At 53.5% G+C, this 26118-nt stretch overlaps 2 protein-coding genes and 1 long non-coding RNA gene across 3 annotated transcripts in view; 2 read left to right on the top strand and 1 right to left on the bottom strand.

Moving 5' to 3' along the window:
• Window positions 1-154: 154 nt before the first annotated feature.
• CCDC157 (coiled-coil domain containing 157) lies at window positions 155-21326 on the bottom strand. Its single transcript, XM_030816094.1, has 12 exons — window positions 21110-21326; window positions 16141-16294; window positions 12033-12291; window positions 8684-8855; window positions 7337-7961; window positions 6563-6640; window positions 6005-6216; window positions 4525-4692; window positions 4195-4363; window positions 2613-2797; window positions 1936-2024; window positions 155-1850 (listed from the first exon to the last, which is right to left on the bottom strand). Exons 3-12 carry the CDS (start codon window positions 12278-12280, stop codon window positions 1562-1564), a joined length of 2235 nt encoding a protein of 744 aa, XP_030671954.1. The 5' UTR covers window positions 12281-12291; window positions 16141-16294; window positions 21110-21326; the 3' UTR covers window positions 155-1561.
• Window positions 403-3338, top strand: LOC115836005. The gene is made up of 2 exons (XR_004031000.1): window positions 403-798; window positions 2256-3338. It is a non-coding gene; the product is annotated as an uncharacterized LOC115836005 (long non-coding RNA).
• Window positions 21294-26118, top strand: part of SF3A1 (splicing factor 3a subunit 1) — a 24651-nt gene continuing 19826 nt past the window's right edge. Inside the window, exons 1-2 of the mRNA XM_003258069.3 lie at window positions 21294-21511; window positions 24973-25094. Of these exons, the coding sequence (XP_003258117.1) occupies window positions 21449-21511; window positions 24973-25094 (185 nt within the window). The 5' untranslated portion in view covers window positions 21294-21448. The remainder of the gene's footprint in view (window positions 21512-24972; window positions 25095-26118) is intronic.

Genomic DNA, 26118 nt, shown 5'->3' with positions numbered 1-26118 from the left:
TTATGGCAAGCTGACCTGAAGATAGGGAAAGTATTTGAGTGAGCCTTGCCCTAACCACATGAGCCTATTCAAAGTAGTTTTCTGCTGGTAGAAGAGGAGGAAGTCAGGGATTTGAAGCATGTGGGGGATTCAGCACATGAGAAATCCTCTGTTGTTGACTTGAAGATGGAGGGAGCCCCATGGCAAGGAAGGTGGACAGCCTCTAGGAGCCGAGAGAGGACCTGGCTTACAGCCAGCCAGCGAGGACACGGGGACCTCAGTCCCATGGCCACAAGGATCGGAATTCTGCCAACAAGTGGAGCTTGGAAGCCAATTCTTCCCCAGAACCGGCAGAAAGGAACGCAACCTGGTAGATACCTCAATTTCAGCCCTCTGGGACCTGGAGCAAAAAAACCCAGCCACACAGAACCTGGACTTCTGACCGCCAGAACTGGGAGCTAATGAATACATGGCCACGAAGTTGGTGGGCGCCTGAGAGAGCTGCTCAGCTGTGAGGTCCTTCCCCTGGACTTGAGCACAGGCCTTCTGGCTCGGGGTGCTGAGGGATGCTGCTCCCCTGTGAGGGGGGTACCCGGGGCACCCCAGCCTCCCTTAGGAACTCCCAGGCCCCTCAGAAGCAGGAAGTTGGGCTGACCAAGGCTGTGGCAGCTCAGCTATATACATGGCCCCTCTTGACCCTTCTCTGTGAACTGAGGTGCTCTACCTGACGGCCTCTTCACCAAGGGAAAATGCTTCAGGCATTTGGGAGCGTGCACCCTGAGAAGGCCTCCGCAAGTTTTTGGAGACTGTCCTTCACAGGTGAGGTGGCTCAGGGTAGGCTGGTGGCTTCATGAGGAAAACCAGAGCCCCAGATGCTTGGCCGCATGGCACCGTGGGCTGAAGAGACCCCCAAGGGACAGGGATGGCAAAGCCAGGGCTGGCAGGGTGTCCTCTGCTTGGTGGAGGCCTTGCCCCGCCTTCAGTGGCCTCCTGGGGCTATGACCTCCAGGATTTAGAGAAACCTTCATGACGGTCACCATTTCCTAAAGGCAAGGAGTTCCTCAGTGAAGAGGCCTAACCTCTTGGGTCCTTAATGTGCCCAGCGCAGGTCCAGAGCCAGGATGGGAGGCTGAAGGCGTTGCTGCCCTCTGCCTGCTTCAGACGTCCTCACCAGCCCTTCCTCTGTCCACTCCCACCTGACCCCTTTCTGAGTCAGTGCGGACCACTGAGCCCAGGTTCACCCCTCGACCCTTGCTCTGGGGATAGAAAGACGGCCCTTCACCTGGCCCAGGTCCTAGGAGCTTCCTCTGCCCTGGGTGTACTCTCCTATCCCACAGCCTCTGTCGGGAGGGAAGCAGGAAGGCCCCTTTTACTGAGGGCCCATAGTGCCAGGACTCTGCCGACTGACTGAACTACATGGCTGGGGACTCAGTGGCCCCTGCCCAGGACAGGGAAGGAAGGGTTCTTTCCTTGGCTCAGTCATACTGTGAGGCAAAGATTGCTGCGGGTCAATGGCTGGGGCTTTATTACAGTGGGTGGGCTGCCAGCCACCTCCCATCCAGCCTCAGCCCTGGGCCACAGGCTACATGGGCCGCTCCTGGGGCTGGTGTGCAGAGCTGGCCTGTCTCCGGCCAGGTGACAGTCTCTTCCTCAGCCTGACCAAGGCCTTGATGGGGTTCTGGGTACAGGTGTCCAAGTGGGTCACACCCTCCAGCAAGGACTTGCTGGGCTGGCTGCAGGGCTGCCGAGGTGGGGATGCGCAGGGCTGCTGAGGTGGGGATACGCAGGGCTGCCGAGGTGGGGATGTGGAGGGCTGGCCCAGCAGGGTCCTGTCTGTCCTGCTGCTAGGACGGTGCTGTCTGCCCAGAGGCCTGAAGGAAAACCAGATCCAAGATCCCCTGTGAGTGCAGGGGACACTCCACTCACCTGCCCCACCTCCAGTAAAGCCTCACTCACCCTGGGGATGTGCTCTGGGCCTGGACTGGCAGTGTTGCTCCCTGGGTTCTGTTGCTGGAAGGGGACCAGAGCCGGTCCTGCGGGATCAGCTACAAAAAAAAAAAAAGCCAGTCTTATAAGGGCCCAGAGTCCCCTCCCCACTGTACAGAGAGGATGTCGTAGCCAAGGATGGGGAGGGAAGGGCCAGGCGCATACCCATGGGCCCTTCCACCTAGGGGCAGGGCCTATGAAGCCTTCCAGGGCCTATTCTCAGCTGCAGAGCCTCGGGCAGGCAGCAAGTGTGGGGAGGTTTCTTTCTGACATGGCTTTTTTTTTTGTAGAAACGGGGTCTCATTATATTGTCCAGGCTGGTCTCAAACTCCTGGGCTCGAGTGATCTGCCCGCCTCAGCCTCTCAAATTGTTGGGATTACAGGCATGAGCCGCTGCGCCTGGCCCGACAAGGCTTCTTGTTGCACTTAAAGGAATGAACGGCTATAGAGGGCATATGGGACTGGAAGGCACTGGATTTATAACATCCTCACGCCTTCTGGAAACGTGAAAAATGTTTCACAAAAGCACAGCCTAAGGCCTCATGTGATGAGGTGGGCTCTCCACAAGTTCCCGGGGCAGAGTCTGAAGACCTCTGCTGGGTAGGGGCTTCCTCCTGGTACCCAAGGGCCCGCCCTCTCAGGCCCACCTTGAGGCCACCCTGCTGGGCCACTTCCCGGATTTTGGACAGCATTGATTGGAGCCGCCCGTTCTCCTCCTGTAGGACCCGGATGCGGATGTCGTTGGCCTGCACTTGCCTCTCCATGTGATCTGTGACGTTGCCAGAGTCTGTGGGACATGTTATCTGGGATTCCACACTGCTGGATGTGCCTCCTGTGCCCAATGGGACAGGACCTTAGAAGGGAGGCACACCAGCTTGGGTGGGTGGCCCGGCAGGCACAAGGGAGCTGTGTAGTGCCCCAGGCCTCCCAGCTCATCTTCCTTCTCCCGAGGCCTTATTCCCCCTTCCCTGTCCCCCCACCTGCGGGGAAGGTGACCATAGTATTATAAAATCTGAGAGCTGGGTGGGACCTAGAGCTCTTAAAAGACTTAGCAAGGCCGGGCGCAGTGGCTCATGCCTGTAATCTCAGCACTTTGGGAGGCCGAGGTGGGTGGATCACGAGGTCAAGAGATCGAGACCATCCTGGCCAACATGGTGAAACCCCATATATACTAAAACTACAAAAATGAGCTGGGTGTGGTGGCGGGCCCTGTAGTCCCAGCTACTCGGGATGCTGAGGCAGGAGAATCACTTGAACCGGGGAGGTGGAGGTTGCAGTGAGCTGAGATTGCGCCACTGCACTCCAGCCTGGCAACAGAGTGAGACTCTGTCTCTCAAAAAAAAAAAAAAAAAAAAAAAAAAAAAAAAAACTTAGCAAATAAGCATGAAAGGAGAGTGAATCTCTGACAAGGCCCCCTGTTTTGGACAGGCTACAGCCAAAGTGAGCTGTCCAAGGTCACACGGCCAGCTCAAGCGTGGGAACGGCAGGAATTTCACGAGGCTGCTCTTCCCCTGCTTTTGTGATGGATGCTTCCTTCTGGCTCCATGAGCCCAAGGGAATTGCTGCCCCTTCTGGTTCAGTTTCCTGCTATGGGAAATAGCTATGGGGCTATGACCTGCCTCACAAGGTGGTTGAGAAGGGGACAGAAGGGCCTGGATGATGTCTCATGAGCAGCTAACTGCAGATCTTCCTCCCAGCTCTGCAAATGGATTTGCCCCAGCGCTTTAGGGGTCTGGAGGGGCTGGGAGAACCCAGGTCACCTGATATCCAATCCTGTGCCAAGATGGGTACCTAGCACTCCTGTGCCATGGGGTCCAGGACAGTGGGCAGCTGGAGGCTGTGTCCTTGGGACTAGTCCCATGATGTGGTTTGGGGACCCATTCCAAGAACCAAGAAGGGGGACACAGAGAAGTCGAGCAAGAATTAGCATGTGACGTAGTGAAAAGCATAGGCTGTGGGGACAACCAGACCTGTGTCTGGGTTTGGCTGTTGTGACTAGAGGCAGTCACATCACTGTTGGGCTTTCACGTCCCTGTCTATGCAGAGTGGATGACACATGAAGCACTTGCGTGCTGTGGTGGGTCCACAGGGGCTGCACTGCTGGCCGCCTGGCTTTAACACCCTTGCTGCAGGCTAGGGAGCTGCAGTCCCCAGTGTCCTGCCCACACGAGCCCTCAGCTGCTGGCCCTAAGCCCCAGCGTGCCCTTGGCACCATCCCCAGTCCCCTACCATGGATCTGGGTCTCGGTGGGCCTGTGCAGGTCTGGGAAGGCCACCAGCAGCCGCTCCCGCTCCTTCAGCTCCACCAGCTCCCGTTCTAGCTCCAGGATGGTTAGCCGCAGGTCCGTCGTCGCCTGCTCTAGGCCTTGCTTCTCCCTCTGCAGGCTCTGCAGCAGCTCCTGGGGCAGGGGGAGGCTCAGGCCTGGCTCCTGAGTGAGCCACATGGCACTCAGCGCCCCTGGGGCACTGTCCCTACCCCTGAGACAAGACACGGGACAGGCCTGCAGGCACTCAGTTGGCCAGAGACTTCTCTGGCAAAAAGAAAGACCCCCACCCTCACCTGCTGGGCCCTGAGCTGGCATTGCCCCTGCTCCCGCTCGCTCTGCAGCTGCTCCTCCATGCGGGCCCGCTGGGCCTCAGCCTCATCCAGGCTGCCCTGCAGCTCCTCACGTTCCTGGTCCAGGCTGTCCAGCTGCTTTAGCAGGGCTCGCTGCTTGGCCTGCAGAGACTAAGCAGGAACGGACAAGCAGGGAGGCTGTGAAACCCACAGGGCTAGGCCCAGCCACGTGGAACTAAGGAGGCTACAGCATCTACTACCCCCCCGCTGCTACCCCCCTGGGGTGTGTGTCTGTGTCTAGGGAACGCTGGTCACACGCGTGGAAGGGTAGGGGTCGGGGGAAGCTGGCAGCAGGCAGATGCACACCAGACCTGGCCAAGGCCAAGACCCCAGCTTGAAGATCCTGGCCCTTGGAACGCAGTTGGCTGGCTCTGGGGGTCTCACCCCCACCTCCTTCCGGTCACACATAGACCCCACTTGGAGAGGAATTCTGGGAACTAAGTTTTTCTTCTCCTCGGGTCTCCAGTGTCACATCATCCCACATCGCTGAAGCCCACATTTCCTAACACCCACTGAATGGAAAGCAGGAAGAACTAACGCTGGACTGCTCGGAGTCCTGGCTTCACCTCTCACTAGCTGTGTGGCCTTGGGCAACTTCCTTAACCTCACTCAATAAGGCTGTTGCCTCATTCGTAAAACGGGATTGACAAGAGTATCTACCTCCTGTTGCTGTAGTGAGGAGTAAGCATCAGAGGCTGCGGCGCCTGAAGCCTGGGTCACAGCAGACACCTGATACATGGCGGCTGTGACAGTTTGCAAGGCACAGAGAACAGCACCCACTTGGGGTAGAAAGGCTTCCCCTACCCTGGGCCCATGTCTGACGCTGGGGACTGGTTCAAATGAACTCCTGGCTCCTTGCTGAGCTTTTGAGGGTGGACCCAGCCAGGACAGCCCCCAGACCTGCCCCTTTCACTGGGCAACAGGTCACCTACTCCCTCAACCACACTTCTGAGGACTCCTGTGAGGCCCCATTGCCCAGAGCACAGCTATGCCCTGGGCCCTGGCTCACCCTCTGCCCGCCCTATCCTTCCCCTGGCTGATGGACTAATTGCCTGTCATGGGCGTCCAGCTCAAAGGCCACCTCCTCCTAGAAGCCATTCTGGATTCCCATGGCAGATGTGGCCATCCCTCCCTGCACCCCCTAGCCATCTGGCAGGAGAGTGTGGCACACCTGCTCATCTTTCCCTGTGGGGTGCTCTTCCAGAGTGAGGCCTCACTGGGCAGTATCAGTCCCTGGGTCACTGTTCCCCCAGTGCCTGGTTCAGGGTAGACTCTCTGTAAAGGTGAGTCAACCCCCACACCTGGAGGTATCTCAGGGAGCACGTGCCCAATACAGATGATCCCCCCATTCCCTGACAGTGGAGCCCTCTCTCCTTGCAGCCTACATTGCAGGTGCCCAGGCTGGCGAGGGCCCTGGCCTCACCTCCTGGTGGCGGACCATGCTGTCGACACGGGCCTTCTCCTTATCCAGCTCTGTGCTGGCCCAGCAGATCTGCTGGCCAGCGCCCTCCAGCCGACCCACCAACAGCTGCACCTGCGCCTCCAACTGCTGCACCTGCTCCTCCAGCTGCTGCACCTGTCTCTCCGCTGCCACCCTGCGCTCGCCTTCCTCCTGCAGCTGCTGGGCCTTTGCCTCTGCAGCATTGAGTGGACATGGGATAGGGTAGGGCAGGGGAGCACTGTACTACCTCAGACCTAGGACAGGAGCTCACATCCCATCTCTGGGCCTCAGAGTCCTCAGCCACAAAATGGGGCTCTAGACTCTACCTGAGGTGGGTTTGGAAAATAGAAGGTGCTTTCTTGGTAGGAGGCGGCACCCCAGTTTGGTCATCGCCAATAGTGTGGTTGGTCAGGCCCACCCTCCTGTGGCTGGTTCCCTTCATCTTTGCCCTGGATGCTAGGGGACAGAGATGGACGATGCTCATCCAGCCACACCCCTAGCTTGAGATGTGGCATGGGGGCCTATGACGGGGCTCCTTACCCACAGCCTGCGTGGACTCCTGCTGCTGTTTCAGTTCCCTCTCCAGGGTGGCCATCTTTGTCTTTAGGTCACTTGTTTCTATGGCAGCCAAGAGAGAGGCCCTTCAGAGGGTCCCATGGACCTGGCTGGCAGCCTTCATGCCCAGTGTGCCCCGTGGAGTGGAGGCAGCCCATCACCTGCAGAGGGGCTGCCTGCGGCCATGGAAGGAGCTCTAGGGAGGCTGGTGGAGGCGGCTGGGCCCTTATCCACCCTGCTTCTCATGGGCTGGCTGCCATGTGTCTACACCTCTCTGGGCCTTGGTGTCGTCCATGGAGGCAACTGTGAGGCTCAGAAAGGGCAAATCCCTCAGGCCTCCCGTCAGCGGGTACTGGCCAACTTCTGGTACCAGGAACTTTGTCTCTAATGGCTTTTGCCAAAACCAGAGAGGCTGCTCTGCTTGGCTGGAAGTGCCAGGGGAATAACTCTCTGGAAGTAGCCCTCAATGACTGACAGTGCAAGTGGATACATACCTCGGTTCCCTCCCTGACCAAGGGATGAGTCTGGGCAAGCGTCCTAGCCCAGCTCCTGGTGGCCCCAGTGGGACTGAGATCACAGTGTCACCACCAGATGAACACACCCTTCCTTGCTGCCCTCCCTTCCCTGCCTCTTGCCCGTGTCCTAGCCTGGGTTCTTCTACACAAATCACTTGCCCTGGAAGCCCTGTCTCAGAAACATCCATGCAAAGGCTGTGGCAGAGCCCCTGGGCACCAGGTGTCTGGCCTTTGGGGCACAGACCTGTGAGCAGCTGCTGTTTGTCGCACTCCCACTCAGACAGGCACTGCTCATTCTCCTCCACCTGTCGCCGCCGTGCCCCCTGCTCCTGTTTCAGCGCCTGCTCCAGCTTGCCCGCCTGCTTCCTCAGGCCATCCTTCTGCCCCTCGGCCTCCTCCAGCTGGGCCCTGAGGGCCTCCACATGCTCACTGAGGCGTGTCAGGTCTTTCCTCTGTTCTGCTGCCCAGCGGCCCACAGTGGCAGCCGGCAGCGGCCTGAGCCCCATGCTGTCCTGCACCAGTTGCTGGAACTGGCCTAAGGACGAGGGCAGGTTCTGGCTCCGACACAGGCTGATGACCGCCTTGCCCACCTTCCGCAGGCTTCCCTGGACGCTGGCGCATGCGTCACAGGGCACCAGGGCCGTCTCAATGGTCTGGGAGTGGACACTCTTGGTGTTCTTGGAGGTCGTGGCTGGGAACTGCAGGGAGGCTCTGACAGGGATGCTCTCTGGCTCTTGGCAGGTCTGGGGCAAGCCTAGCACTGGGGAGGAGGGCTTGATGAACTTGGCAGTCAGACATTCAGGGCTCCTGGCTGGCTCGCCCTTGGTGATGGGCTTGGAGGTGGGAGTCTCCCTTTGGTTTGCCCCTTTCTGTGTTCAGAAAAAGACAAGGGAAAGCAGGTGAGGGAGAAAGTAGAGAGGGAGGTGACTGGTTCCCTGGGGGATGTTCTGTGACAGTGTGACAGCCTTGCCTGACACTCAGACCCTCAGATGTTCTCTGACACCGACGTGAATAAGAGAGAACTTTTTCCCTCTTTCACTCTGACTCAGCTTACCACACCCAGGTCTCCTCTCTGCGGCCCGCACCCTGAGCTCCAGGCTTGATCTGATTGTATGCATGGTGTTGGGAGGGTGATGGTGACAGTCACAGCTGCTGGTTACTGGGCTCTTGCTTACTGGACCTGCCTGCTCTTGTGTCACCATAACCACTCTCAGTTTTAGTTTCCTTCCCATCATGGGGACAGTGGTCCTTCCCCAGTGGGTGGTTGTGTGGATTATGGGATAGCCCATAACAAACAGGGGTCACATGACCTCCGTTGTACAGATGAAGAAACTGAGGTTCAAAGTAGGCAAGATTTTTCCAAAGTCCCACAGGGATGTCAGAGCCAGGGAGCAAGGCATGACCCCCAAGGCCTGCGTTCTTAACCGCCGCACTGTGTGGGGCTTGATTGGGAGGGCGGTGGGAGCCAGTGAAGGCTGTGGTGCCCATAGTGGTAGGCTAGGAAGCCAGAGCTGGGGCGAGGCGTGAAGGCCACCACAGTGGGGAGACAGAGGCTGAGGCTGACCCACCTGAGACAGAGGCTGGGACCCACCTGGGGGAGTGGCTGCTGGTGGAGCATGCCCAGCCTCAGCAGGCTGTCCCAGAAGCGCCGCACTGTGAGCCCCACGGACATGCAGGGTCCCCCAGCCTGTGCAGGTGGCATCATCTGCTCTGAGCCAAGGTTCTCCAAGTAGCTCATGCAGCTTTGAAGCAGCAGCAGGAGCCTGCGGGCAGAAACGCTAGGTTGCTGGGGCCCAGGCTGGTGCTAACATACCCTCAGACCATACAACCGCAGCTCTGGCTCTGGGGAAATGGCCCAGGCTTCAAGAGCTTGCACAGTCTCAGAATATGCTCTGCTGGGCCAGCTTCAAACCTAACCCAGAGGCTACTTCCTCCGGGAAGCCCTCCCTGGCCACAACCTCAGCTTGGGAGCCTCTTCTGTGTCTCCTGGGTGGCATTTCTGCCTGGCTCTTCTCCACTGGACCAGGGAGCTCTGTGAAGCCAGGCCTGGCCTTGCCTCAGTTGTATCCTGAGTCCTTGAAAAGTCCTGGGTGAACGGCTGCCTTATGTGGCCCAGAACCTCCACCTGATAGATGACAGAGCTAAGACCCCGAGAGGGGAAGAGCTTGCCCACAGCCACGGGTTGATAGGGCAGAGCAGGGAGTGTGCACAGTCTCCTGAGGCTAGTCAGGGGCTTCTGCAGGGTGAGCTGCTTCTGTGACAGTGGAGACCTGTGTCAAGACAGCTAGGTCTCTGTCCTAACCTCCAAGTTTAAAACTATAGTCAGGCATGAATTGTAAGAAAAAGGAGTATTATAATAAAAAGCTAAGTTTGCATTTGCATGGGAACCAAGCTGTTTTAAAGAAGTATTGTGTTCACAACACGTACCAGGAAGATGAATGAACTTAGCTTGTTGCAGATGCAGGAGGGTCATCCCAAAACCTGTGGGGCCTTGGGCAGAGAGGGCCTGGGGGAGGAGGTGCCAACTGCCTCCAGGCCCTGCCCCTCTCTGGCCAAGGTGTCCTCCTCTGCAAACAGGGACAACAGCACTTGCCATGGTGCCAAGCAACACCGGGGAATGGGAAAGCATCTGAAAAGAGGAGACAGCATGGCCTTGGCAGAGCAATCCGTCTGCTCAGACCAACCGACCCTCACAGCAGGAGACTGCGGTGCTGTCTGCAGCCTTAGCCGTGATCCCACCCCTGCCATAAACTGAGCAGCTCAATGCTACACCACTCTAACTCAGCCAGAGGTAGGCAGAGGGGTCAGGCAAGGCAGAGCGCATGTCGGAGACAGCTTCACAGAGAAGGGGCTGGGTAAACCAGGCCATGATGGATGGGCAGGACACTCCTAGCAGAGGGACACTGTAATGCATAAAGTCACGGAGAAAGGAAGGTGTGTTCTGTGCTCATACACGTTCAGCCGCTCAGAGGTTACAGGTGGTGCTTTTGTACCAAGGGCTCCTCCAGCCCTCAGAGTGGTAACCCTGGCTTCTCTGTCCCTAGGCAGGTCATCCTGAAACCACTGGAGTCCCTCACATTCTTTGCCACCTGTCTGGCCCTCACGGCTTTAAGGTTGTTTTTTGTTTGTTTGTTTGTTTGGAGACAGAGTCTCACTCTGTCGCCAGGCTGGAGTGCAATGGCACGATCTCAGCTCATTGCAATCTTCGCCTCTTAGGTTCAAGCAATTCTCCTGCCTCAGCCTCCAGAGTAGCTGGGACTACAGGCAGGCACCACCATGCCCGGCTAATTTTTGTATTTTTAGTAGAGACGGGGTTTCACCATGTTCGTTGGCCAGGCTAGTCTCGAACTACTGACCTCAGGTGATCCACCCACCTTGGCCTCCCAAAGTGCTGGGATTACAGACGTGAGCCAATGCACCTGACCATTTTTAAGGTATTTGAGCGCTAGGACCCTGGGATACAGTCCCCAGGATGTGAAAGGCTGGTGACCATGTTAGCTTTGCTTTTTCTTTCTTTGAGACGGGCTTGCTCTGTTGCCCAGGCTGGAGTGCAGTGGCATGATCATGGCTCACTGCAGCCTCGACCTCCAGGGCTCAAACAGTCCTCCCACCTCGGCCTCCTAAGTAGCTGGGACAACAGGCACGCAACAGCCAGGTGCGGTGGCTCACGCCTGTAATCCCAGCACTTTGGGAGGCCGAGGCAGATGGATCACCTGAGGTCAGGAGTTTGAGACCAGCCTGGTCAACATGGTGAAACCCCGTCTCTACTAAAAATACAAAAAATTAGCCAGGCATGACAGCAGGCACCTGTAATCCCAGCTACTTGGGAGGCTGAAGCAGGAGAATCTCTTGAACCCAGGAGGTGGAGGTTGCAGTGAGCCAAGATCACACCACTGCACTCCCAGAAGAGCAAAACTCCATAGGAAAAAAAAAAGGCATGCACCAACACACCCAGCTAATTTTTAAAATATTTTTGTACAGATGGGGTCTCCTTGTGTTGCCCAGGCTGGTCTTGAACTCTCAAATGATCCTCCCATTAACCTCCCAAAATGCTGGGATTACAAGTGTCAGCCACCGTGCCAAGCACACCATGTTAACTTTATTTGTATTTTCACTTTTTTTTTTTTTTTGAGAAAGTCTTACTTCATTACTGAGGCTGGAGTGCATTGGCGTGATCTTGGTTCATTGCAACCTTTGCCTCCCAGATTCAAGTGATTCTCATGCCTCAGTCTCCTGAGTAGCTGGAATTACAGGCACGCACCACCACACCAAGCTAATTTTTGTATTTTTAGTAGAGACAGGGTTTCACTATGTTGGCCAGGCTGGTCTTGAACTCCTGACCTCAAGTGATGCACCCGCCTTGGCCTCCCAAAGTGCTGAGATTACAGGCGTGAGCCACCATGCCCGGCCAACCATGTTAACTTTTTAAATGATAGCTTAGAAGTGATGGGGCTGCAGGAGAATCCACGAGGCTCTTCCCAGCGGGTCAGGATTTGGAAAAACACATCCCGTGTCTGGCCTTGTGATATGCAGAGGGAACAGCACAACCCTCAGGACAACAGGAAAGACAGCCCGGAATGGAAACTCTGAGAAGTAACTATGGGGTCCCCGACACAGAAACCCTGAGGAGGCAGCTGGGAGCGGCTGAGAGACCATGATCGCAGCTGTGGTGCCACAGAGACCAATGGAATGGAAATCAACTGCCTGAGGTGGACAGGCTAGGAGAGCCTAACACAGGATAGCACAGCACACAACACAAGACACACTATAAAAGGTAAGACCACTTTGAAAGTCCTGAGCTGATGTGGCCCTGACAGGTACTCAATGGTGACTGTTGTTCCAACATCACCCCTGCCTCTGGAGGGGCTTCCGTAGCTGCCACTGGTTTCAGGGGCAGGTGCCGGCATCCTGAGATGACCAGGCTTGGTCAAGGCCCTCACCTGTCGATGACCAGCTCCAGCAGCACAGCATGGGACAGCTGCGTGAACTCGGGGTCACCCGGAACATGGTCATAGTGCTCCAGCAGGGCCACCATGTCGAGGTCACAGGCCATGCGGTCAGGGAACTTCCAGGAGGGGAAGTGCACAGGCCCGGCGCGGGAGAAGATGTCTACGATGGCACCCTGCAGGTCGGTGAGGTCTGTGCGCAGGCTGTCCATGCAGGCCTGGCTGCCCAGCAGGTGCGCCATCCTCACAGCTCCTGGAGTGAGCAGAGAAGAGCCCTGCCAGCCAGAGCCACGTGGCTGCTGCAGGAGGAAACTCCCTGAAACCCTCATCTGCCCAGGAGCTGCTAGGCCAGAAGTTCACCCCAGACCCTGGGGAGAAGTCTGTTTCCCAGCCCCAGGTGACAAGGCCTTTCGGACCCGATTCTGGGTGGTCTCACCAGCCTCTCAGTTCCCCTACCCCAAGCACATACTGCACATACTGCAGAGTCCATCACTCCACAAGTCCTTCCTGAGGCCTCGTGTATGTCGGGTCCCCTGCTCAAGGCTGGGTGGATACAGCTATGAATAAGAACATGCCTACCACCCTTTCCTCCCAAAGTGAACCCTTGAACAGGGCACACACAACTGAGAGTTCTAGCTACAGCGTGATGGGGAGTGTTGGGCCACACCAGGCCACTGTCATATCCTGCCTAGACCACTGCATCAGGTTCTAGCTGGGTCACAGGCCTGCCCTCTCCAATCTGAACAACTTCGGCTCCAGAGATTTGGATGCAACTCTATTGGACCATGTCATGCCGGCCACAATGCCTCAGTACTTCCTGTGGCCTGTGGAAGAAAAGCCACCTCCAGACACATCCATCACCCCACCTCTCTCCAGTCCCCTCCCCTCTACCCGATAGTCTCCCCTCCTACCATCATCAGCTACGAGTTGCAGCTCATGCACACCAGGCACTTGTTTCTAAATCCTCGCCCATCTGTCCCCTCTGTCTGAATCATGCTCCCCTGTCCAATTCCCATCACCTGGCTAACTCCTCTCATCCTTCAGGGTTCCTGGATATTACCTCCTCCAAGAAGGCTTCCCTGAGCACCCTCTGTGCTGGCTTAGATAATCCCTCTGGGCTTCCCCCATCTCAGCTGTGATTGCTCTCTGCTGGAACAGCCTTCTCTCTGAGCCACCTTAGTCCCTGTGGTATCCCCAGTGTGGCCAGCCAGGGACCTGGCCCATTGTAGATGCTCACTGGCAAATAATGACTGAATGATTGAATGGAGAAAAGAAAAAGGATCGCAAAGAAAATTTAAAATGCACTTGACTTCTAAAGTGCAAGAGAGGAAAACATGAAAACTTGCATTGAGACCTATTGTCGCCACGCTGGTGACAGAGAAGCCATTATATATATAGGTTTTCTGGTTTTTTTTTTTTTTTTGAGATGATGTCTAGCTCTGTTGCTCAGGCTGGAGTACAGTGGCGTGATCTCAGCTCACTGCAGCCTCCACCTCAGCCTCCGCCTCCTGGGTTCAAGTGATTTTCCTGCCTCAGCCTCCCGAGTAGCTGGGATTACAGGTGCCTGCCACCACCCCTGGCTAATTTTTGTAGTTTTAGTAGAGATAGAGTTTCTCCATGTTGGCCAGGATGGTCTTCTGACCTCAAGTGATCCATCCGCCTTGGCCTCCAAAAGTGCTGGGATTACAGGCATGAGCCACCGCACCCAGCTCCATTATATATATTTTTAAAACAGTTTTTGTTTTTACTGATGCATAATAGATGTCCATAGTTTCAGGGTACATAGTTTCAGGATTATTTAATACATTCATATAATTTGTAAAGATCAAATCAGTGTACTTAGAATATCCATCACCTTAAATTTGTCTTTTCTTTTTTGTCTTGTTTTGTTTTTTGAGACATGGTCTCTGTCACCCAGGCTGGAATGCAGTGGCACCCTCACAGCTCACTGTAGCTTCAACCTCCTGGACTTAAAGTGATCCTCCTGCCTCAGCCTCCCAAGTAGCTAGGACTACAGGCATGTGCCACTACACCTAGCTAATTATTTATTATTTTGGGGTAGGTAACATCTTGAGCTGGCAATTTAAAAAATTTTTTGTAAAGATGGGATCTCACTGTGTTGCCCAGGCTGATCTCAAACTTCTGGGTTCAAGCAGTCCTCTCTGAAAGGCTTGGCCTCTCAAAGTGCTGGGATTACAGGTGAGAACCACCACATCCGGCCTTTTTTTATGCTAAGAAACTTTTGAGGCCAGGCGCAATGGCTCACTCCTGTAATCCCAACACTTTGGGAGGCCGAGGCGGGTGGATCACCTGAGGTCAGGAGTTCAAGCCTGGCCAACATGGTGAAACCCCATCTCTACAAAAACACAAAAATTAGCCGGGCATGATGGCAGGTGCCTGTAATCCCAGATACTTGGGAGGCTGAGACAGGAGAAATGCTTGATCTCGGAGGTGGAGGTTGCAGTGAGCTGAGATCGTGCCATTGCACTCTAGCCTGGGTGACAGAGCGAGACTCTGTCTTAAAAAAAAAAAAAAAAAAGAGAATCATTCCATTTATTTTCTTCCAGCTATTTTGAAATGTACAATAAATCACTATAAATTAGTCACCCTACTGATCTATTGAACACTAGGACTGCTATTACGTTTTTATACAGAGAATCCCAGCCCTGCCCCTTCCTGGCCTCAGGCAAGTCACTGAGGCCCAGCTGTAAGATGGGGACATTGTCTCCAAGCAGGCCAGGTTGTTGTGAAGGCATTAAAGGAGTCATGAGTAAGGTGCTTGGTCCAATGCAAGGCACCAGTAAAAGTTCTTAAGCAATATTAACTATTATTATTATGAATAATATTATTAGCAGTAACCACAGCGAAGCCCATCCTTGTCTTGTGCTGGGGCCTGGCTCCCGTTCTTCCCCAGTTCCCCTGCGGCCCACGCAGAATGCCTCTGGTCCATCTTCTGCCGCCTGTGGACATCTGAAGGCGGTGATATGGATGAACAGTCTATGACCCTTGACTCAGAAGGTGGAGAAGCAAGACATTGCCCTGGTCCCTCCTGTGGCTTATCACCCTCCAGCAGGGCTGGGGTGTGAGTCGACAGCTGGTTTCAGAGCCAGCATTCTGCTGGGAGTCAGGCAGCTATGCGGATGCTGAGCTCTAGCTCCTCCCCACCTGCCAGCAGGGGCCCCTTGTCCTTGGTGGATTTCTCAGTGGCAGGAAGTACCTCCTTGCACCAGCCCCTCCCTGAAGCAGGGGCTGTTTGGGCAGCATTTAGGCCATGGCCCTTTCTGCCTCCAGCAAGTCAGAACTGGCTGAAAAATTGTTCTCCCAAACCTATCCTCCCCACCAACCTCCCTCATCTCAGAAAACAGCACCCCACTGAGTGCACTCGGCTTGGCCCTCACCTAGGCATTTCCTGAGTTCCCTCTTTCCTCTACCCCCATGTCCCAGGACCCAGTGCTGCCGATCCTACATCCAGACCACACTGGGAACCCAGTATTTCTCTCCATCAACACTGCTCCTACCCCATCATCTCCCCAGACACTGCCAGGGCCTCCCTGAGGGGTGAGCCACTTCCCTTCTGCCCTGTACCACCTGGTCCATCCTGGTTGTACATGGCAACCAGAGTGATTAATAAGGCAACCCACCCCTGCTTGGAGCCTTTTCCTCTCTTTCTACAGCACCAAGACTGGACCGCTTCCTGGGGCTCCTGCCCTGTGTGGCCTGCCCCAGCTTCAGTGTCTCCCCACCCCGAATGTGCCCCTCTCCACACTTCTTCTAGTAAGACACCCCCCTCAGGCCCCCCACCAAACGTCCCCTCTTCAGGAAAGCTCCCCAGGGCCTCAGGCCGGGCGAGGTTCCCTGTCACACATTTTCAGAGCATCCTGTTCTTTTTCTTCCCAGCACACACCATTGCCAGAATGGAATCATTATTTGAGAATTTATTTGTGGTTGGCAGCCTGTCTCCCTGTGAGCGTGTGGTATGACCTGGTTACCTGGGCTGAGAGGACTAAAGGCCAGCCTGTGCCCACAGGTGCTGGGTAGCTCAGAGGCACCCAGGGGAGGGGTGGACTCTTCACCCTCCCAGAAGACGGGGTTCTCCCCTTACCTCTGTGCAGGTGCCTGCCCGTGGAGCTGGAGTGACTGAGTGTGTCTAGTTCTCAGATAAGCCTGTGGGCTCCAGGGCTCTGGGTCAGAGGCTCATCCAGGTGCCCGGCTTCCTGTCTCCAGTGCAGGGTTGGCCCTGAGTAGCTCTTCAGTCCCTGGGAAGGGATGACAGTGACAGTGAGTGAAAGCACAGTCAGGCAGGGCTTCCTGGGAGCAGGGTAGAAGGCTGTCCAGGAAGGAGAAGGGGTTCCAGGCTGGAGGAAGGAGCCTGGTGGCAGGAGGAAGGAGAAGGGGCAGGTGGGCTGCCTGCCTCCAGCCTGAGCAGAGGGCACTCTTCAATAGTGCTGGCTTTGACTGAAGAACCTACTGTGTGCCACATCCCTGAATCTGCCTCATTTCTACAGAGGAGGAAACTGAGGCTCTGAAAAGTTAGGGAGCTTGCCCAAGGTCATTCAGGAAGCTGAGATTCTGAGTCCACCATCTCTGCTCTGTCCTCAGGCCATGCTACTTCTAGAGCAGCAGTATCCAAAAGAAATATACTACAAGCCACACATGGGATTTTAGGTTTTTCTACTAGCCACAGATAGGGTACAGGAAATGCTACCCCAAAATATGGCACCTTAGAAATGCAAAAAGCTGCAGAAGCAGGAAGGCCACTCTCATCTTCCCCTCATCCTTCTTCTCTGAAGCAGGCTGCCAGGAAGGTCAGTCTGTGACCCTCTTCCCTTCTTCTCCCCTGAAGACCCTCATGTGACAGGGGTCCTGCCCTATACCCAGATGGGAAGCAATGTCACACAGGGACACCAAGAAGAATCTGAGCAAACAGGCCTTGCTAAATCCACGCCTTCCCTCATGTATTACTATTAGATCATACTTTTTTTTTTTTTTTTGAGACGGAGTCTTGTTCTGTCACCCAGGCTGGAGTACAGTGGCACAATCTCAGCTCACCACAACCTCGCCTCCTGGGTTCAAGCAATTCTCCTGTCTCAGCCTCCTGAGTAGCTGGGACTACAGGTGCATACCACCACGGCCAGCTAATTTTTGTATTTTTATTATTTTTTAAATTTTTAATTGTATTTATCATTTTTTTGAAACAGAGTCTTGCTCTGTTGCACAGCCTGGAGTGCAGTGGTGCGATCTTGGCTCACTACAACCTCCAACTCCCAGGTTCAAGTGATTCTCCTGCCTCAGTCTCCTGAGTAGGTGGGACTACAGGCACGTGCCACCATGCCCGGTGAATTTTTGTATTTTTTATTAGAGATGGGGTTTCACTATGTTGGTCAGGCTAGTCTCAAACTCCTGACCTCATGATCCGCCCACCTCGGCCTCCCAAAGTGCTGGGATTATAGGTGTGAGCCACCGTGCCCGGCCAATTTTTGTATTTAGTAGTAGAGGCAGGGTTTCACCATATTGGTCAGGCTGGTCTCCAACTCCTGACCTCAGATGATCCACCCGCTTTGGTCTTCCAAAGTGCTGGGATTACAGGTGTGAGCTACCGTGCCCCACCAGATCATACCTTTGGGTCCACCAATCATAATTTTGCACACTGACCATAAAAACACAGATCTCCTTTTTTCTTTGGGTTTTCATTTCTGAAGGTTTCCATGTCAGGGAAAACTTTTTTTTTTTTTTTTGAGACGGGGTCTTGCTCTGTTGCCCAGTCTGGAGTGCAGTGGCGTGATCTTGGCTCACTGCAAGCTCCACCTCCTGGGTTCACGCCATTCTCCTGCCTCAGCCTCCAGAGTAGCTGGGACTACAGGCGCCCGCCGCAACACTCGGCTAATTTTTTTGTATTTTTTAGAACAGACGGGGTTTCACCATGTTAGCCAGGATGGTCTCGATCTCCTGACCTTGTGATCTGCCCTCCTCGGCCTCCCAAAGTGCTGGGATTACAGGCGTGAGCCACCGCGCCTGGCCAGAAAACTTTTATTAAATTTGTATACTTTCCTCTTGTTAATCTGTTTTTAAAATTTTATTTCATTTATTTATTTTTTAGAGACAGGGTCTCACTCTGTTGCTCAGGCTGGAGTGCAGTGGTGCTATCATAACTCACTGTAACCTTGAACTCCTGGGCTCAAGTGATCCTCCCCTTCAGCCTTCTGAGTAGGTAGGACTACAGGTGGGTGCCACCACACCTGGCTAATTTTTTTGTTTTTTGTAAAGACAGAGACTTGCTATGTTGCCCAGGCTGGTCCTGGCCTCTTGGCCTCAAGCAATCTTTTGGTCTTGGCCTATCAAAGTGCTGGGATTATAGGCGTGAGACACCTTAATCTTTTATTAAACTTGCAATGAGTAAGGAAAATATATTACTTTTTCTCCCCTATACATTAAAAAGAGTAAAAAAAAGGTCAATTAAACACCATATTTTATTTAACCCAATATACCCAAAACATTATCATTTCAACATATCAATATAAAATTATTAAGGAGATTTTTAACATTTTTATGGTATTAAGTCTCAAAATCTAATGCCTGTTTGACAATACATGGCCATTTGGACCAGAAACCATTTCAAATGTTCAAAATCTGTGTTGGCCGGTAGCTACTGTATTGGACGGTGCAGAGGGTTGGATGTCGCGTGTGCATTCAGCAAATGGTGACTGAGTATCTGTTCCATACCAGGCACTATGTCAAGACCAGGAACACAGCAGGGCACAAGGAGCCCTGTCCTCCAGGAACTACCAACGATATCTGAGGGTCTCTGCAAGGGGTAAGCTTGTGTCTGCCAGTTTCACCCATGGGATATCACCCAAGGGATATGTGTCTGCCTCATGACACTCACAACATACATGCCCACATCCTACACTCCTGTTGTCTTGGCAACTGCCTCTCATGAACTATCGCTACCCAAGAGATTTTATGTCTCCAAGGAGGGAGGCAGAAACAAAGGCAAAATAACACACGGAAGTATTCTGGGTTTCCTTCCTGGAATGGGCATGAAAGCAATAAAGAAATCAAGAAGCCCCAACCTGGAAGGAAGTGTATTCAGGTGACAAAGCATCTAGAATTCATAAGCTTGCTTGTGAAGGTACCAGGAAACACTGATCTGTTCACCTTCAAATAACTATAGCTGCCATATGGGGCCATCTTGGATATCAACTCCCACTAGATCCTGGTTCAGATAAGCAGCAGCAAATGCCCAAGTATCAGGAAAATCCAAGATGACCTTATGTTGTTTCTTCTGAAAACTGAGGTCATGCAGATACAAGCATGGTTTAAGAAGTACTTTACGTGCACGTCAAGTGAAGAAGCACTTGACGTGAGCTCTTTCTGTAATTCCTGGGTCTTGAGTGGAACCCTCAGTCTGAAGCTGCCAGCCCTGCACTGTACCCATGACCACATAGGTGACAGCACTAATTGAGCCCTTAGGGAGGAGTGGCAGCTATCTCTGCCTCTCCTCAATTTCCTGGGGCTCAAAGTGGACTTTTGACTCCCAGAGAAGAGCAGGAGCCTTTCCTACATTTCTGTTCAACATTCAGGCACCTTCTCTCTCTGAGAACTGGTACCCTAACCCTACTCGGTAAAGATGATGCCTACTTCCCAGCCAGGGTGCCTGCTGAGATTCAAAGTCACCACCATGAAAACACGGGAAACTCTAAAACCAGCTATGTGGCAGATGTCAGTCTCAAACATGAGACTGTTAATTGCCTGGATCCCTGGGGACAATGAAGGGACTGAGGACAAAATAACTAACTGCACTAGTAGAGAAATAAGACTGGCTTAAGCTTGCATTCCCACTCTACCAACTCCAAACTTCACTGTCCTCATTTGTAAATAGATTGCTATAAGGAATAAATGACGTAACACATGAAGTGTTGGGCACAGTATCCGGCTCATAGTAAATGACCAATACATCCCAGCTACCATTATTCTACATTAATAACAACCATGATACACAGCTACCGTGTGTGTGGGGGAGTGGGGAGACTTGAGAGAGCAACCTTTCCTATCACTCCGTTTCACAGGTGAGGAAACTTAAGTCCAGGAACAGATTCGGAGCCAGCTCCCCGCTTTCCCGAGTTAAGGAGGGGAGGAAGGAGAGAGGGGAAAATCGCAGGAGAGGGACAGAAGCCAGCAGGATTCGAGGTAGGCCTCTGGGAAGCGAGCCGCATAGCTCGCGGGGCCGCACCTGTGAGAGTGAGGGGTGAAGCCTAAAGCAGCAGCCCTGCGTGATGGCTCATGCGTGTAATCCCAGCACTTTGGGAGGCCAAGGCAGGAGGATCGCTTGACCCCAGAAGTTTGAGACCAGCCTGGGCAACATAGGGAGACGTCCTCCCACGTCCCTACAAAAAAAAAATTTAAAAACTGTCCGAGCGCGGTGGCTCACGCCTGTAACCCTAACACTTTGGGAAGCGGAGGCGGGCGGATCATTTGAGGTCAGGAGTTCGAAACCAGCCTGGCCAACATGGTGAAACCCCGTCTCTACTAAAAATACAAAAAAAAAGTTAGCCGGGTATGGTGGGCGCCTGTAGTCCCAGCCACTCGGGAAGCTGAGGCAGGAGAATCGCTTAAACTCGGGAGGCGGAGGTTGCAGTGAGCCAAGATAGCGCCACTGCACTCCAGCCTGGGTGACAGAGCAAGAACTTGTCTCAGAAAAAAAGAAAAAAGAAAGAAAAAGAAAGCAGCAGCCTTGATGTGAAAGGGAGGCCCCAGTGGGGCTCGAGGGCGGGACTACGGAAGGCAGGGGGTGGAGGCAAGAAAAGGCAGGCCCATGGGAAAAAGGAGTAGGATTTGGAAGAGGGGCTTGGAGGATGTGGGCCTGAAATGAAAGGAGGGACTAAGGGAGTAAGGAAGTGGGGCTCTGAGGCGGCGAGCCTGAGGGGACAGGGGCTCTCCTAAATGAGAGGCCAATAGGAGGGAGCTGGGCTCTTGAAAGGCGGGGTCGAAGGGAGCGAGGCACTGGCCTGTGGAATAAAGGAGCCGCGAGGTGAGTGCGGCGGGGGTCCGGCGGGTGCCGTAGAACATCTCACCTGTTTTCGGCGTCGCGGTTTTAGCGTCCGTGTCTGGTCGACTCCCGGAACTGCCCCCGGCGCGCCTGCGGCTACCGGGATCCCCGGAAAGCCCCAGCCCGCCCTTGGGCCGCTGCCTTGGCAACGGCGTCGGACGCCGCGGTGCCCGCGGGGAGGGGCGGGAAGCGCGACACTGCGAGGGGGCGGTCCCGGAAGTGCGTCAGTCCTACCTTCGCGGCCACTACTTGCTCGGCTGCCGCCATCTTGCGAGCTCGTCGTACTGTCGGAGCGGGGAGGCTGTCTTGAGGCGGCACCGCTCACCAACACCGAGGCGGACTGGCAGCCCTGAGCGTCGCAGTCATGCCGGCCGGACCCGTGCAGGCGGTGCCCCCGCCGCCGCCCGTGGCCACCGAGCCCAAACAGGTACTTCTCCCCCGCCCCTCAGCCTGCAGCCCGAGCGTTGGCCTGGGCGTTCCTTACTCGCACAGGAATAAGCGGCCGCTATGAAGGGCTTGGAGGGACTGCAAGTCCCAAGAGGCTGCGCGCTTCCCGCGCTGTGGTGGTGTTCTGGTAGCGAAATGAGCCACCCAGAACGGGGTTCTCAAAGTGGTCCGCGGAGCAGCCCCGTCGGCACGAGCCGGAAGCTTTTTAGAAATGGGAGTCTCCGCCCTAGATCTTTTAAATAGGAATCTACATTTCAACAAAATCCTAAGGTGATTGATTTATAAGTGTGAGAGTCGCTGATCCAGCCCATCCTCTTATCTTATGTGGCAGTTGGGGCCGCCGGCCACAGCCTTTCCCCAGTAATGCCTAATTTCCCAGCCTGTACGGTACATCTTTGGATGTTAATTCTCGGCATCTATTTCGGTGTCTGCCCCAAGCCAGACACCGTGCCAGGCTCCCACATTACCGGAATGAATGGGACATAGTCCCTGCCTAGGGAGCTCGCAGGCTAACGAGAAGACAGACATACGAGAATGCTCACCAAATGTTTATTGTCCCAATGGCCATCAATGATACAGTGCCAGCCCGCCCTTAATAAAGCTCTCCAATCTCGAATGTGCACAGACCATTGTAGTATGGTATGATATGCCCTGTGATAGAAGTTTCAGGTACAAATCTAATGAACATTGCTTGCTGGGGTAGAAGGGATATTAAGGTAGGGAAGCCCACAGGAGTGAGAGGTAAATTTCTTTTAGAAGAAGGAATAGGAGTTTGCCAGGTAGGTGACTAGGGAAGGGAAATAACATCCTTTATTCATCCAGCAAATATTTATTGAGCACATACGCTGATCATTGCTTTGGGTTCAGAATAAGGCGGGGGGACATGACTGAAGAAGCCATGCCTTTTCCACAAATATTTAAGTGCCCGTGTGTCCCTGGCATTTTCCCAGGCATTGGGGGAAAATAAGGTAATGGCCAGATAATATGCGCAAAGACACCGAGGTAAGAATCAAACGGTGTCTCTAATCAAGAGTAAATGAACAAATGTTGAAGCATAGACTTAGGAGTGTGGTGGCAGGAGATGCGATTCTTACTTAGGATTTGAACTTTCCCTTGTAGACAATGGGAAGAAAAGGGAGGGTTTTAAGCCAAATAGTGACATTTGTGTTTCAGAAATTCAGGTAGGCAGACATGTGGAGAATCACTACGAGGAGGGGAGGCCAGTCACGCTATTCCAAAGAGGCTGAAGGCCTGGCCTAGATTAGGGCAGAGGGGGTAGGCAGGCTCTCCAGCCAGAGTGGTGTGTTAGAATCCTGGTTCTGGCCGGGCTTGGTGGCTCACGCTTGTAATCCCAGCACTTTGGGAGGCCGAGGCGGGTGGATCACGAGGTCAGGAGATCGAGACCACGGTGAAACCTCGTCTCTACTAAAAATACAAAAAATTAGCCGGGCGTGGTGGCGGGCGCCTGTAGTCCCAGCTACTCGGAGAGGCTGAGGCAGGAGAATGGCGTGAACCCGGGAGGCGGAGCTTGCAGTGAGCCGAGATCGCGCCACTGCACTCCAGCCTGGGTGAAAGAGCAAGACTCCGTCTCAAAAAAAAAAAAAAAAAAAAAAAAAAGAATCCTGGTTCTGCCAGTTGGACATTAAGCTTTCCAGCTTTCAGTTTTGTCGTCTGTAATGTGGAGATATTAAGAGTTCTTGGCTGGGTCCAGTGGCTCACTCCTGTAATTCCAGCACTTTGGGAGGCCGAGGCACACAGATCACTTGAGGTCAGGAGTTTGAGACCAGCCTGGCCAACATAGCAAAACTCTGTCTCTACTAAAAATAAAAAATTAGCCAGGTGTGGTGGTGCATGTTTGTAATCCCCACTATTCGGGAGACAATTGCCTGAACCTGGGAAGCAGAGGTTGCAGTGAGCCAAGATCATGCCACTGCTCTCCAGCCTGGGAGACAGCAAGAGACTGTCTCAAAAAAAAGAGTACTTAATCTTATAGGCTTCTTATAAAAGTTATAAGAGTTAATATATTTAAAGTGCTTGGGAAAAATACCTGGGATCTACCCATTGCTTGATAAAAGTTTTTTTTTTAAGAGACCAGGTGTCGTTCTGTCACCCAGGCTGGAATGCGGTGGTGCAGTCATAGCTTACTGCAGCCTTGAATTCTTGGGCTCAAGCAATCCTCCTACCTCAGCCTCCTGAGTCACTGGGATTACAAGCCATTGTGCCCAACTTGATAAATGTTATCATCATTGAGTGTGGAAGCTGAGGAAGAGAGAGGAGCCCCCAACTTTCTGGCGTGGATGACTGGGTAGTTATTCCTGAGGAAAGAGGTTAGAGATGAAAGTGCCCAGTAGTTAGCTGGACCCGAAGCTGTTCAGTACACAAGAGTGTTCTAGTACATCAGTTTGGTCCAGATTGTTTAGTCTAGAGGCGGGACGGAAAGAGGACACCAAAAACTGAGAGGAGAACCAAGAACAGAATTGGGCGGCAGGAGCGGGGATCTCCAGCTTCACAGTGCAGGAGGTGAAACGGGTCAGGAAGGAAACATGAATGGAATGGTGAGCAAGATGGGAAGACAGGCAAGAATGGGGCCTAGGAGTTGAGAGTTTTGTGAAGGAGTGGTCACCATTCACGCCCAGATAATGGCTGCGGGCAGTCGTTTTTGACTTTGTCAAGAGCACTTAAAATGAACGGGGACCAGATGGGAGGCAGGGAAGTGGGACCAGCAAGACTGAAGAGAACTCAGGATGTTTAGCTGCCAGAGGAAGGGGTGGGAGAAGGCAGCGGCAGAAAGTAACATGAAGGCAGAGGAGAAACTTCGTTTTTCTAAGATAAGAGACTTGACCCTTTGTTTACTAAGGGGAAGAAGCTGCTGGAGAAAAACTATTGGTACTTATGGGATAGTTAATGCTGAGCCTTCCAGTGGAATTTCACAAAACACTTGAGCATTGAATGTTGGTTAAGACAGTGGAGTAGAGGCAGAGAGGGCATTCAGGGCAGGAGAATTTGTCAGCAGATAGTTTCCCATTTCTTTATTCAGCAAACAGTCATTAAAAATTCCATGCCAAGCCCATCGCTGGGTGCAGGGTTACAGACATGGCCTGGATTCTGGAACATGGTTTCTCAGAACGTAGTTGGAGTCCCTGCATCTGAATCATCTAGGCATTTGGTAAAAATGCAGATTTTTACCAAAATCCTGGTCTCACTGAAATAGTCCAGCTAGAGAGGAGCCAGGGAAGCTGCTCTTTTCCCTGGGTCCCCAGGAGCAGCCCCTGCAGGTGCAGTGAACTTAAGAGAACTGCTTTTCTGAAGCAGAGGGTTCTAACCGTAGGGAAGTCTGTGAGTGAAAGTCTACTCTGAATGATATCCTAGAGGAGTTTAACAGTGGAGAACCTGCTCCGAAGCAGGGACTTTAAAACCTTATTTCTTTTCCTGTTTTCACAGCCCACAGAAGAAGAAGCATCTTCAAAGGAGGATTCTGCACCTTCTAAGCCAGTTGTGGGGATTATTTACCCTCCTCCAGAGGTCAGAAATATTGTTGACAAGACTGCCAGCTTTGTGGCCAGGTAACAGAGCTACTTGGGTGGGTTAGAGGTGGGTTTCAGCATGAAGAGATTTCAGCACTGAATCAGCACAAGGGTTTTTAAAGAGACGTTGTTGGCTTGGGCCTTTTAGTTCATAAAAAACCACAACATGGCACTGGGGTAGGCAATAGGTAGGACTGGTGTCCCTGACACAGCATAGCAGTGGCCAAAGTGAGAATCACACTTAGCCCCACAGTCACCAGGAGCCTCTGCTTCCAAAGCTGGCCTGAGGAAATGCCTGGAAAGCTGCTTCATCACAGATGGTGTGTCTGTGCCTGAGCTGCTGGCCTGAGGAAGATAAAAAGGGGAGTTTATTATTCTCATTGTACAGAGACCACATTCCAAGAGCCTCAAATGACCCATCTGCAAAATGGAACAAAATGCCATCTCAGAGTTGTTGTGAGGCAGGAGCGAGGTCATGGGGCTGCATGCAGTTCAGTCCATGCAGGTGCTGGCCACCTCCTCAGATGGCATGGGCATTGCTCCGAGTTCCTCCTGTCTCTCCTCACAGCTCCATGCAGGTGCTAGCTGTCTCAGATGGAATGGGAATTGCTCCGAGTTCCTCCTCTCTGTCCCCACAGTTCCATGCAGGTGCTAGCCGCCGCCTCAGATGGAATGGGAATTGCTCCAAGTTCCTCCTGTCTCTCCCAACAGTTCTGTGCAGGTGCTAGCTGGCTTCTCAGATGGAATGGGCATTGGTCAGAGATCCTCTCTGTCCCCACAGTTCCATGCAGGTGCTAGCTGCCGCCTCAGATGGAATGGGAATTGCTCCGAGTTCCTCCTGTCTCTCCCCACAGTTCCATGCAGGTGCTAGCCGTCTCCTCAGATGGGATGGGAATTGCTCCGAGTTCCCCCTGTCTCTCCTCACTGCACTTACCCTCACATCCTTAGATGGAATTTTTTTACTAGCCCCTTGACTCCAAAGGTCACTACATTCTCTAGGGTATTTAAGGTATTCCTTTGGCAGCCCTCAGGCCATGTCCAGCCTACAGATGTTTTGTTTGTC

Source organism: Nomascus leucogenys, chromosome 7b, assembly GCF_006542625.1.
Source record: "Nomascus leucogenys isolate Asia chromosome 7b, Asia_NLE_v1, whole genome shotgun sequence".
NCBI classification, from domain to species: domain Eukaryota; kingdom Metazoa; phylum Chordata; class Mammalia; order Primates; family Hylobatidae; genus Nomascus; species Nomascus leucogenys.
This window is presented reverse-complemented; position numbering and strand designations above follow the sequence as displayed.

Bases quoted from the DNA above. Each gene is read 5' to 3' on its own strand.
- CCDC157 (XM_030816094.1), bottom strand. From the start codon at position 12,280: ATGGCGCACCTGCTGGGCAGCCAGGCCTGCATGGACAGCCTGCGCACA. The intron at 4,693-6,004 runs GTGAGGCCAGGG...GTTCCTGCTTAG, and splicing joins GCATGGTCCGCCACCAGGAG to TCTCTGCAGGCCAAGCAGCG. The intron at 1,851-1,935 runs GTGAGTGAGGCT...GTTTTCCTTCAG, and splicing joins GCCCAGAGCACATCCCCAGG to GCCTCTGGGCAGACAGCACC.